Below are 12,259 nucleotides of genomic sequence, written 5' to 3'. Positions count from 1 at the left end.
CTGTATGTTCTCTGCATCAGAATTTAATCCCGGTGATGTGAGGGGAAGAGGAGACAACTACATCTTCATCAGTGTGAATGGTGAGGATCATGTTGATAAACTGACACAAAATTAGTTTTTAATTACACACAAATACTGTCTTAACTACACGCCATAAAGACTGCAATCATGTGTAGATCATAGGATCATAAGTTTTACTGTTGCTGTTTATGCAGTTACTTTTTACCCTGCTGACCTCACTGTGACCAAATCTGTGGTAAGCATGGGATCTGATGTGAAATTTAAGTGCACCACCTCAAAATCCATCATCAACGACAACCTTCTAGTCTACCTTCTCAAGAACCAGAGTGCTGTAGAGGTGGATATGTGGGATCCTCACAGTAAAGAGGTCGATTTTTACATCGCAAGTGTCAGCATTGAACACACAGGCAGCTACAGCTGTGTGCTCTCAGATAAAGCTGTTCACAGGACCGGACTCGTGCTACATGTTAATAATGCTGTGATGCTCCAGGTTCATGGTGAGAGTCTTTGGAAGGCTGCATTTCTTTATATTTTGTAAGTATTCCCATAATAAAAAGCTGACTGTTCTACACATCCAGATGGATCTCTTCTGCAGATGGTATGGATCGTTGTCATCATGGCCCTTTGCCTGTTCTTGCTTTTAGGAATGGGAGCCCTGCTAAAAACATATGGTAGGGTCTGTATTCTAAAAAAATAAAAGTAAAGACATGACTTCTGTCATGTATACACCTATTCATAACTTTATTCCATCAAGTTACTGTAATAATAACATTTTATTTCTGAAATGTAAATTTGAGAATTCTAGGATGTTGAGATCATAGTATTTTGTATGTTCTCCTTTAGGGGCTCAAAAATGGCAATATGAGAGGTACCTTTTACTTTTTCTGAGTTAAAAAGAATAAAAGATTGGTCTGCAAATTAAAACATGTCTTTACAGATCAGCACATCAATTGAATCAACCCCCTAAACCAGAGATGGTTACTAGAGGTTAGTGAGGCTGCTTATTACTCTGTAAATCAATGCAATAAAAGGGTTGAAGTATTTATTTATTTCCTGTCTTAACTCTAAGTCGACTGCACTGAATCGACTGCACCCCAAGTTTCAAATGTTCCTTGAGAAGTGACAATGAAAATATAGATTAATCTTATCTTACCTTTATCTTATCTAAGTATTTTCTTTTTTTTTTAGTTCTCTTCACATCTAATGTGGACAGAGATGAAAATCTGTAAGCTATCTACGTTCAGTTAATTCATCAGCAATTTTCTGGATTTTAACTGGATGCCAAATGAGTTTAATGTGTTTGCATTAGTACTACTGCTGAATGGGATGAGTTCTCCGAGGTCTTCAAGGAAATCAACAGAGAAACAGCAGGTGGGAAGGTTTACGTACAACAATCATGTCTTTTGATCATATTTGCTTTTTTATTCTCTTTTAGCCATCAAAGTCTACTTTGAGTCCTGATATGTCATGATGGTTTTCAAGGTAAAAATTAAGGAAATAAATGTTATTTACATTCTTTACAGACATTATCATTTACCAGGAAATTGAGGAGAGCTTTTATTATAATTGATTCCAATTTACTAACAAATATGAGATTTTGACAATGTTCTTTAGCATTGCACTGCACACACTAAAATCTGAATTGTTAACTGATTACAGTGTCACATCTCGGGTTTATTGGAAATTATTTATATACCACAACCAAATAAAAAAAAAAAGGTGACTGGAGCTAAAACAAACACAAAGGTGAGTAAAGACCACAACAATACAGCGTCTGTCTGCTGCCATCTTGTTCCTTTTATCAGGGACCTAATCATGGACGACTAATCAGCAGCACCAGTCCATGATTAGAGCCCTGTTGTCAGGCTGATTGGAGCTAACCGGGAGACCTGCAGCACCCAGCTGTGACAGAGCTCCCCCTCTAAGGACTTCACAGAGCCCAGGGAGAAAAACATAGTGGAGGTGGCGGGGCGAGGGGCGCTACCACAGGGCTCCAGTACTGCAGGCATTGCTAGTCTTCCATGGCTATGGAGGACCCGAAACCTCTGGTTGGCCTCCTAATGTCTGCCAGCATGGCGCAGCTCCTGTACAATGAAGTCAACCTGCACAAATTAAACCGGGCCGAACCTTCCAGACACATGCAGCCCCTGTCAATGCATGTCCCTGCAGACGTGTCCCGCGTCTATCCCTGTGGGGACGAGCAGGCTCTCTTCCTGCTGGACCTTCTTGGTATCCACCCTTGGGACTCTGTGGCACTCAGCCCCGCCTTCAGGGGAGTGCCCCGTCATGGCTGGTCAAAGGGGAATCCTTGGGTCAGGGATCTCTAACCTGGGACTCTTCTTAGCTGCAACACCGCCATCTGAAGGACTAGAAGAGGGAGAACAGGGGGCACTGCTGATGTCTTCTTTCGCCTCGTCCCTCCAGCCACTCACCTCGCCGTGGCACAACACTCTCATTGGGTCTACCCTCCAGCATGATCCTGGGTTCCCTTACTCCATCTTCTACTCTGCTTCTGTTTGCGGCTTTTGCGCTTCTATCATGTCTCGGGTTTGTGGGAGAAAGGAGGTGCAGAAGAACGACATGTTGTCAGGGAAATTATTTATTTACCTCAACCAAAAATGGCATGAGGGGTAAAAAAGGGACAAAGCAAAAACTAAGGATACAAAAAACAACCCGGAGGATTGTGTCGGTTGACCAGAGCTGCAACAAACACCACAACAATGCAGCAGCGTCTGTCGGATGCAGTCTTGTTTCTTTTTAACAGGGACCTAATCATGGACACCTAATCAGCAGGACTGGTCCATGATTAGAGCCCTGTTGTCAGGCTGATTGGAACTGGCTGGGACACCAGCAGCATCCAGCCATGACAGACAGAGAACACAGTAACGCTGTGTTCATGACACCACAGCAGAGATACATTCATGCAAATAAAACCAATACCCATAATATCATTGTTCCTGAGAACTGACAATGACAATAAAGATGTATCTTATCTAATAGATTTATATTTCTTCAAATGCACAGCAGAAAAGAGACCATTTTATTTTAACTTTGATTCTTTCTCACCCACATATAGACAGAGCTTCAATGAAAACTGATGTCTATGCCTCTGTGATGAAGAGAACCAAAAAAATACAAAATTGAAGAAGCCCAATTAATCAGGGTTTTATTAACCACAGGTTGGTAGTAGCCTAGTGGTTAAGACACTCTCCTATGAATCAAGACCTACTACTGAGGCCCTAAGCAAGACATATAACCCCAAGTTGCTCCAGGGGGACTGTGCCTGATACTGATCTGGATTAGTCACTCTGGATAAGAGCTTTTGATAAATGCTGTAAATTTAAATTAATAATTGTTATGCGTTTGTTAATGTGTCCTTTAGATCTTTTGAGTTGCTGAAATGACATATGTAAATGTATGAAAATTCTGAAAATATATATAAAAAAAACTATGGTTTTATGATGAAAAAAAATTATTTCTTGCCTGATCTCTGTGATGGATGAGAACAAGGAAATACAGTGACAATTACATGTGGTACACTGCAGTTGTTGCCTATATAAGATACTTCAAAACGATCTTTGGAAGAAATAGAGGTGTCTGCATAAATGTGTATGATGCCTAGGTCATAAAATTGTGCATGCTGTCAAACTTTAGTGTTGTGTTATTGTGTATCTGATATTTCTCTTTACACTGCATTCACATTTGTACAGATACAATTCATACCCAATTTATGTTTATATTATATTATATTTACATTTACATTTACATTTACAGCATTTGGCAGACGCCCTTATCCAGAGCGACTTACAACGTGCTTTCAAGTTATATTCATCTACTTAAACAGTCAAGCATTTACCAACCATCCCTTCGCCATTAGTAATGCTGCAGTAAATAGTGCCACCGGAAATGTTTAGTCCTTTCGCATCCCAATGTGGCATCACTGGCCCTTACTGCTTGGCCCTTACAAGTCATCTGGTGGTTCCATCTGATAGTCATCTCCTAGAACTCTAATATTTTGCCTCAATACTACATAATCTCTATATGACGTAATATCCTGGATGAATCTCACTGAATAATGCAGCACTATTGGAAGAAGATGGGTGTGAATGTAATCGCACATCTGTCAACATAATTCAGTTCCTGGCTGCTGAGACCTGGGCAGTATCTTTTGTGTTAGAAACAGATAAACAGTAAAAAACTGTTTACAATTAAGTATTGTACATGCAGCTGTGACAGCCCTTATTTTGGGCATACCAACCCTCCCTATAATTTATTTGCCCTAACTAGACTTATCTCAGTTTGTTTCAAGTCCTCCCAAGCCTTGGTTTGCCTTCGACCTCTAGGGAGTTTTCTGCAGGCGTGCATGATCTCAAGGGCATATAAAGTTTAGACTAAACCTTGGTGGATGGTCATGCTCTGTGCATGCAATTATACAACGTGATACAAAAATATACCACACTTACTACCTAGTCTCCCTGAGCAAGAGACTTAACCCTGAGTGGTCCCATTCCTTTTGATCAAAAAATTATTTTAAGGTTTGATGGCGTCCCCCTCTCATTTTTTTTATATTACTCAGGGAGTTTTTAAAACTCACTGAGGTACAGACAAGCAGTCTTTGTCACAGCTGACAACTTCAATCAAGTATGTAAGCAACTGTTTGGAAACTTGCTAGATACTTTGATGCTCTGAATGATACAGACAACATTTTTGTCTTTAAATTGCAATGAGTGAGAGAGTGTTTGTTAATAGACTGCTGTCTATTTTTGCTCATACAGAACATGCTTTCTGCACGTCTCTGCAGAACACATACAGATCTCAAATCAGTCCTGTAGTTAAGTCTACAGCTATACGCAGGCACAAGCGAGTAGTTATTTTAAACACTGCAATTGAACTCAGCTGAATGTCATAGAGTCAGACTAGAGTTTTTTTTTTGTTCTTTTCTCCTGGGTGAAGTGTTATTTGCATTTTAAATATACACATAATTGTATCTGGTATTGTATTGTATTGTATCATATATCTTCTTTTCATTAATGTAATTTGGACAGTATATAAATGTTCAGTTATTCAGAAACATTGAGTAAAGAAAAATGATCAGTTATAAGTGTCATGATCCGGTCCAAAAGGGGTTACTGTTAGTTAGTTTCACGTTAGTCATGTGTAATGTTCCCTAATCGTTTTCACCTGTGTCTAATGTATAAAGCTGCCCTGTTCGTTCACCAACGTCTTGGATGTCTCCCCTGTCCTGTTCTGCACCATTAAACCCCTGTATCGTGACGCCGTGTGATTGCGTCCTTCTTTCTCGTCACCTCTTCTGTTCACCTGCCTCGTCATGCCTAAAGGTTATGACAATAATTATGTGGTTGTATGTTTCAGTCTTAATACATTTTTATTCAGATTTGTAGTTGACTACTGAGTTATTTGTGGCATCCTTCATATATTGTGTTCATTTGAAAAATGTCACCCTGACTTCCATATTCATCACCCAGGATGAGGCTCAGCCATTGCACTCCAGCAAATTCACCAAATGTGGGAATCTCGACTCGCTCCCCCCTGATTTTTGGGGGGCAGTGGTGGCCTAGCAGGTAAGGAAGATGACCCGTAATCAAAAGGTTGGCGATTTGAATCCTGAACCGCCAAGGTGCCACTGATGTGCCACTGAGCAAAGTACCGTCTCACACACTGCTCCCCGGGTGCCTGTCATGGCTGGCCACTGCTCACTCAGGGGATGAGATAAATGCAGAGAGTGTGCACTGGGTGCTGTGCTGTGGTGTTACATGTCACAACTAATCACTTCACTTTCTTTTGGAGCATCTGAAGGGAATCCTTATAACAAGATTTTTTTGGAAATTGGCATTCCTGAGTTACCTTGACCTTTGAACATGAATGGGACAGAATGAAAGGATGGACAATCAGAAAACAAAACTGACATTGGCTAGACGCTATAACATGCAGAAACAAAACACAGCCCGCTGTACTGCTGTTTGGCTGCAGCTGGAGACATCACCTGTGCCCAATCAAGACAGCGGTGAAAAGTCGGCATGCCCATCAGCGGCTGCGACATTCTTTGTGGACCTTGCAACTGTTCTGTAGTGTTATGAGTTCTGGCAATCACCACACGCCTGTGGGCTAGTTTCTGTTGTTCCTCTTTATTTCCCTTGTTTTCGGCTATCACGCCAATTTGGTTTCTGTATTTAATAAATTCTAGTTTTCATTATGTCCCTCCTCTGCGCTTCCTTCCCTCATCAGCTCGCCGACATACAACTGCACAGTATAGACATGGGTTCCAGTCATTGGCATGAGTTTTGGCAAATATGAACAGTTGTATTCAAATGAATCAGTTTTAAACATCTGAGTCAATATATGTTTTTTGAAATTCCCAATGGTGAAAAAAATTTTTTTTTCATGATTCTGAACAAACACACAAACTCCCTGAACAGTTCCTTGGAACACTGTGAGCAACATCATATGTGTGCACTGTGGTCATGCCAACATAGCATCAATCCAAGTTACATGGTTAATTAAATGAATCAAATTCCAGCATTTACATTTCTGTCAGAATACTGTAGCGCTGACAGCCAATAGGGCTGGGTTCATTTGCATTTGCCCGCCTCCAAGGCATTCAGGGATGGATGGGTGGGATGGATGGATAGGGATGGATGGGGTGACCTAGAGCCGGAGCTCAGAGAGGCCCTCTCCCAGCTGTTAGAGTGGAGCTCGAAGGGGCTGGAACCAGAAGAATTGGCTGGATTGAAGGCCCTTGTATGTGAGTTTGGTCATCTGTTTGCAGTGAACGATAGAGGCTGCAGCTGTACAAGCTTGGCGGGGCATGGGATCAATACGGGGGATGCTGTACCCATCCGGCAGAGAGCGCGGCGCCTCCCACTGTCACTGAAAGATTAGGCAGACAACAAGATTAAGAAGATGTTGGCAGCGGGCATCATGGTAGTAAGTGGGATTTAAACCTGGGTCTTCTGGTTCATAGGCAAGTGTGTTAACCACTAGGCTACTACCACCCTGGATTCAAGTGTCTGCTTTTCTAACTTGCTGTTTCCAAACTCCCCATACCCAAATTACTGACACTGAATGTTGTATGCTTGATCATGTCCCTGTGTATATTGTTATATTGGCAATGAACCAACCTGGGATGTGCAGTGTACAACAATGTGCGAGAAATGTGCAGTCCAGTCTGGGCTTTTAAGTTTTTTTGTACATACTTCATGTTGTTGTAGTGAGTGTGACTTATTTGCACTGATGTGATAATCCTGGTAAATAACATAAAACAACATTTCTATCAGAATGTGAAAACCAACTCCAATATGTTCAACCCCAAAATTTCAAATCTCAACTTTCTGTTTTGTAGGTCATCAAGATGGTCATGATTCTTTTTCCACTTCGAAATATTTTAACAGCCAAAGAAAAAGTGAAATAAGACAAGAAGAAAAAAAAAAAACTAACCACAGCTGGTTAAAAATCACAAGAGCCTCTGTGACACCCTAGCATCCCTGACCACAAGAGGGCGCCACCAATTTGCCCATAACTTTAATTAATATTACCGGAGACTCACCTTCTTACATCAGTGCTGCAGACTGGTTACACTCAGCCCGGGATCTCAGCCTTCCCAGTTTGTGTAGCATGATCCTGCAGCCCTGCTCTCCACACGAACAAGTCTGTTGTTCCTGTTGTTCCAAACACCAGCCAGCCCTGAGTGGCTGGTTGCAACATGAAGAAATAAAGCAACCAAATTAGTTGCACTCGAGAACCCTGCATGTTCAGTGAGGCTTAAATGAGAACAGACGACACAGAGCTGAAATACTGGAATAATGAATGTTAAATTGTGTTTTAAAGGTTGTACCATGTACTTCATGCGTTCAGCAGATTTCTAGAAATAGTCACTGAGGTACTGAAAGCAGGAAATGTCCACAGCATTATGCTGTAGAATATGAGGACCTGACTGAGCCACACAACATCTTCACCATGTCAGTTTCAGGGATCGTTATCTTAATCTTGTGTAAGTATGACTTAAATAACTGCACAACTATTAATATCTGAATTAAATACTTTTAAAAGTAAACCTGTAGTAAGCATTTGCTGACAATTATGTAAAATAATTATTTTAAGATAAAGAAATAAACACAGCCATTTTATTTTGCATCTTAAATGTTTCTCTTCTTCTTACAGTTGTGAGTATAAACATTTCCTTGCAGCAAGGTATGACATTTTAATTTTGATTATGTATATTTTGATTTTAAATTCACTGTATGATTCTGTTTTTTTTTCTTCACAGGTTTATACCCAGCGCAAATTTTTGCACGATCCACACAGAGAGAGGGAGAGAACATTACAATAAAGTGTCGAATCAGTGGTTCACAAAATGTTACAGAGATGCTGCCATTGCACATGTACCTTTGCAAAAATGGATTTGGAATAAGAATGGAAATGTTGACAAATTTAATGGATACCACATTTCCCATCAAAAATGTTAAAATAGGAGACACAGGGAATTACACATGTGTCTACTCAAAAACCAAACACATTGCCAAAAATGTGACAGGAACCGGACTGAACTCCATCTTCATCACAGTTGCTGGTAAGTTGCTGGTAACTTTAGTGTTGTGATCAATGTCTGCATTAGATATATTAGAAATATTAATATGAAAGAATCATAAAAATGTAACAGAACACATGTCTAGCACCTTAATATGTATGGCAGACAAAAAATTCTGTGCACATGCAATCAGATTCTGCTAAAATCTGTAATGTAATTATTTATACCTTAACACTATTGTGTTGATGTTTGGAATGTGTAATTGAAAAGGACATCTCATGTCACCGGTTTCTTTAATGAACTTATTCAAACAGACAGCAGAGGTTATGAAACATATCAAAAAGCAGGAATGTGAGTTCTGGTAACTGGAGCTGTACAGTTTAACTTTGGCAACCATTATTTGGTTTGTTTTGTTCAGATAAGGGCCAGAAGTCAGGACTGTCCATGACTTTATTAATTGCTTCTGGGATTATTATACTCTTAGTGCTGGGTGTGTTTAGCCTCAGGACTTTTAAACGAAGTAAGTAAAATAAATATTTGTGCATCTCACATGCTTACAAATACACAGATTTACCCGAACAAACTAGTTTTAAATGCTCTTGAGTATTGCAGTGCAGCAGTGGATATGGTTTCTGATTTATGAAATAAAATTATTTGCAACCGTGACCTGTTAGAGAATTTTTCCAATATGTTACCGGCACTTTTTACAGGGATGTTGCATAGCCACAAAGATGGGTAAGTTCCATCAATTCTACTGAAACACTGACATTAAATCCTCTGTAAACATGGAGTAAGCAGCTTGTGTGTGTGTGTGTGTTTGTGTGTGTGTGTGGGGGGGGGGGGGGGGGGGGGGGGGGGGGGGGCTCAGCCAAAGTCAGGCAGGAGAAGCTGTCTACAGTGAATGTCAGAGAACAGAGGCCGTCCACACTAACATGACAGGTAAGTTCATTTGTACACATAGTTTTGATGTTTTCATATCTGTTAAATTCATTCATTTTCAATATTGATTATTGATTTTAACAGATAACCATGAGGCCAAAGTCCATTTGTGAGTACTATTATGTTAAAAAAAATGTTATTCTGGCTGATTGATGGACGTTGGTTTTTCCGACAGCATAGACAACAGCGTGCTGTACAGCACTGTTCAGGCCTGGGGTAAGAATCTATTTCTGACCACATGCATGTGGTGTGTTCAAAAGAACAATGTGAAGTGAGAAATGATACTATCCACCTTGATAAATTTTTTTTTGTGAACTTTAAAACAGAAAAAAGAGAGACTGAAACTCAGTCTAACTTTGTCTACGCTCAAGTTAGAAAAAAACGATGTGGAGGACATCACACACAAGACACTTTTTGAGCACAGTCTACAAATAGGAATGCCTTGTGTATGTTGAAAAATACTTCTAAGAAATGTACCGACGCTGAATAAACCATTTCAAGTAATCATGTGTAGGGCCTCAGTCTGAACACAGCATACACTTTGTCAAGTCATGTAAAAGTCGTACAAAGATGTGCATGTATACAGGACAAAATAACTATCATCAGTAATTGGAAAATGTATCTTTTTTGATTGCACTAGTAAGTATTTGATTGTATATAGCAAACAAAGATAAATGCAGGGTTATCAAAAGATGGCTTATGCTTCAAAACGGAAATGCCGTTTTTTGTCTGTATGTAATGCACTGTACAATGCAGCAAATCAACCAAACAGAGGAAACCTGTAACAAAACCGATACAAGCAAACCACAAACAGGGAACACACAACACAACTTTAAACTCACACCATGTATGCAAAGCCACAGACACAAGCTCTCTCTCCAAGCTCTCTTCTTCTCTATAAAGTGCACTTTACACCGATCAGCCAGAATATTAAGAATATATACTCAATATCTACCAAAAACAGCCCTGACCAATCGAGATATGGACTCCACTAGACCTCTAAAGGTATCTGCTGTTGCATCTGGCATCAAGCAGTCAGTATCCAAAAAATCCTGTAAACTGCAAGGCGCGGCTTTAATGGATGTCCCACAAATGCTCGATTGGTTTGAGAGCTAATTTTTTGATATTATAATTGTTGTTGCTCTTATTATTTCTACTCTCTATTCATTTACATCCATGTATATATGTATATGAACATATATAATGTTAATATATACATAAATTACACATCAATATCTATTCTTCCCATAATGCATCCTGGTGGCATCTTTTTATTTATTTTTTTATCACCAATTCATTGACCACGCGCTTTGATGGTGGTAAACATGGGGTCATCGGTAGACTACGTCTACATGGGAATGCACTGTGCTTTTTGACACTTTTTGTTTAAAAAGGCATGGGCTCATTTCAGCAATTCTAGATATTCAATTGGATTAGATCGCGAAAGCCAGCCTCCAATCCTCACCTGCATCAGAGTCTTTGCAGGCCCTGGACCTTCCTTGGTCAACTTTTGTAGATTCTGACCTCAGCAGACCATGTACATCCCATGAAACTAAAGGACCCAGTTGAGGGCTTCGGGAAGAAAATAAGGAACACCGACCACAAGGCTGCATTACAAATGTCTTGGTCACTTCCCACAAGGTGGAGACAGCAAGGAAGGAACTCCTGCTCATCCTGGGAATACCTTTTAATCTCCTAGATGGTAAGGGGTTTCTTGATTGTAAGGGGTTTCTATGAACCACAATATGAACATTTTTGTGGCCAGTGTTCCATCAAGTGGCCAATATAAAAACAATATGAGAATTTATAAAATATATGTAAAGTGAATATAAATATAAATTGAAATATATTTATTTTGCTGATGAAATGGCTATTTCATTGTCTGTATGGCCATTGCCTGTCTGTAAATTTGAATCTCCATTTTAGACTCCAGTCAGTGCTGGACGTCCCATTTTCACTTCTCACTTTAGATGACCTTTCCCTTTAGACAGTTGACATGAATCTTTCTAACAAGATATCTATTCAATACCAAAGACATGTGCTTATTCAATAACTACTAAATAACAATTTGTTCCTTAGAGCAAATCAGAACATATTATACCAATGAGAAAGCGGTAACAATGCTTTCACCACAATGTGATTTTATTATAAATGCATTTCAGTGTTTGGTATAGGTAAATCTAAATATATCAGCGGAAACTGATTGCTTTGATAAACTCTTGTCCAATCTCCAGAGCTACACTAGAGCACAGAGTGTCACATCTACTATAACATGACAGCAAGGATGATTCTCATTATACTATGTGTACTGAATCAAACAAAAATCTTTTTGATAGATTTTACACTGGATGTACTGTTGCAGTTCTTGGATTATTTTATAAGTACTACTCAGTAGTATGTTTTTATTCTAAATAAACTATTTGTTCATTTTTTAAATATTAAAATTGTTGTTGCTCTTTTTGCTGTTATTTTCTACTCTCTATTCATTTACATCCATGTATATATGTATATGAACATATATAATGTTAATATATACATAAATTATGTATATATAATGTTTGGTTTTTTTTCGTTATTCTGCAGGGCTTTTCTCCTCTGGGTGGTATATAATTTTTTAAAATTTATTTTTATCTTTTTATTTTGCCTTATATATGCAATCAATTTGACTGTCTTATGTTCATCCTGGTTTGTTGTAGGTTTTACTGATCTTCATTCAGCAGAGATTTTTGCCAAAAGAGATGTACTTGAAGGAGA

The 12,259-nt window shown here is 39.2% G+C and overlaps 1 protein-coding gene and 1 long non-coding RNA gene across 2 annotated transcripts; both read left to right on the top strand.

The window, feature by feature from the left end:
- The first annotated feature begins 469 nt into the window (after positions 1 to 469).
- LOC114765658 (uncharacterized) lies at positions 470 to 985 on the top strand. The gene is made up of 4 exons (XR_003742696.1): positions 470 to 518; positions 600 to 692; positions 865 to 889; positions 959 to 985. It is a non-coding gene; the product is annotated as an uncharacterized LOC114765658 (long non-coding RNA).
- Positions 986 to 2,093: 1,108 nt separating this feature from the next.
- Positions 2,094 to 9,929, top strand: LOC114766350 (uncharacterized). The gene is made up of 10 exons (XM_028957085.1): positions 2,094 to 2,333; positions 7,945 to 8,029; positions 8,200 to 8,229; positions 8,306 to 8,608; positions 8,985 to 9,086; positions 9,277 to 9,301; positions 9,435 to 9,505; positions 9,590 to 9,614; positions 9,681 to 9,721; positions 9,832 to 9,929. Exons 1-10 carry the CDS (start codon positions 2,094 to 2,096, stop codon positions 9,921 to 9,923), a joined length of 1,014 nt encoding a protein of 337 aa, XP_028812918.1. The 3' UTR covers positions 9,924 to 9,929.
- The last annotated feature ends 2,330 nt before the right edge of the window (positions 9,930 to 12,259 follow it).

Source organism: Denticeps clupeoides, chromosome 16, assembly GCF_900700375.1.
Source record: "Denticeps clupeoides chromosome 16, fDenClu1.1, whole genome shotgun sequence".
Lineage (NCBI taxonomy): Eukaryota > Metazoa > Chordata > Actinopteri > Clupeiformes > Denticipitidae > Denticeps > Denticeps clupeoides.
The sequence above is the reverse complement of the archived record's forward strand: the minus strand, read 5'-3'. Positions and strand labels throughout refer to the sequence as shown.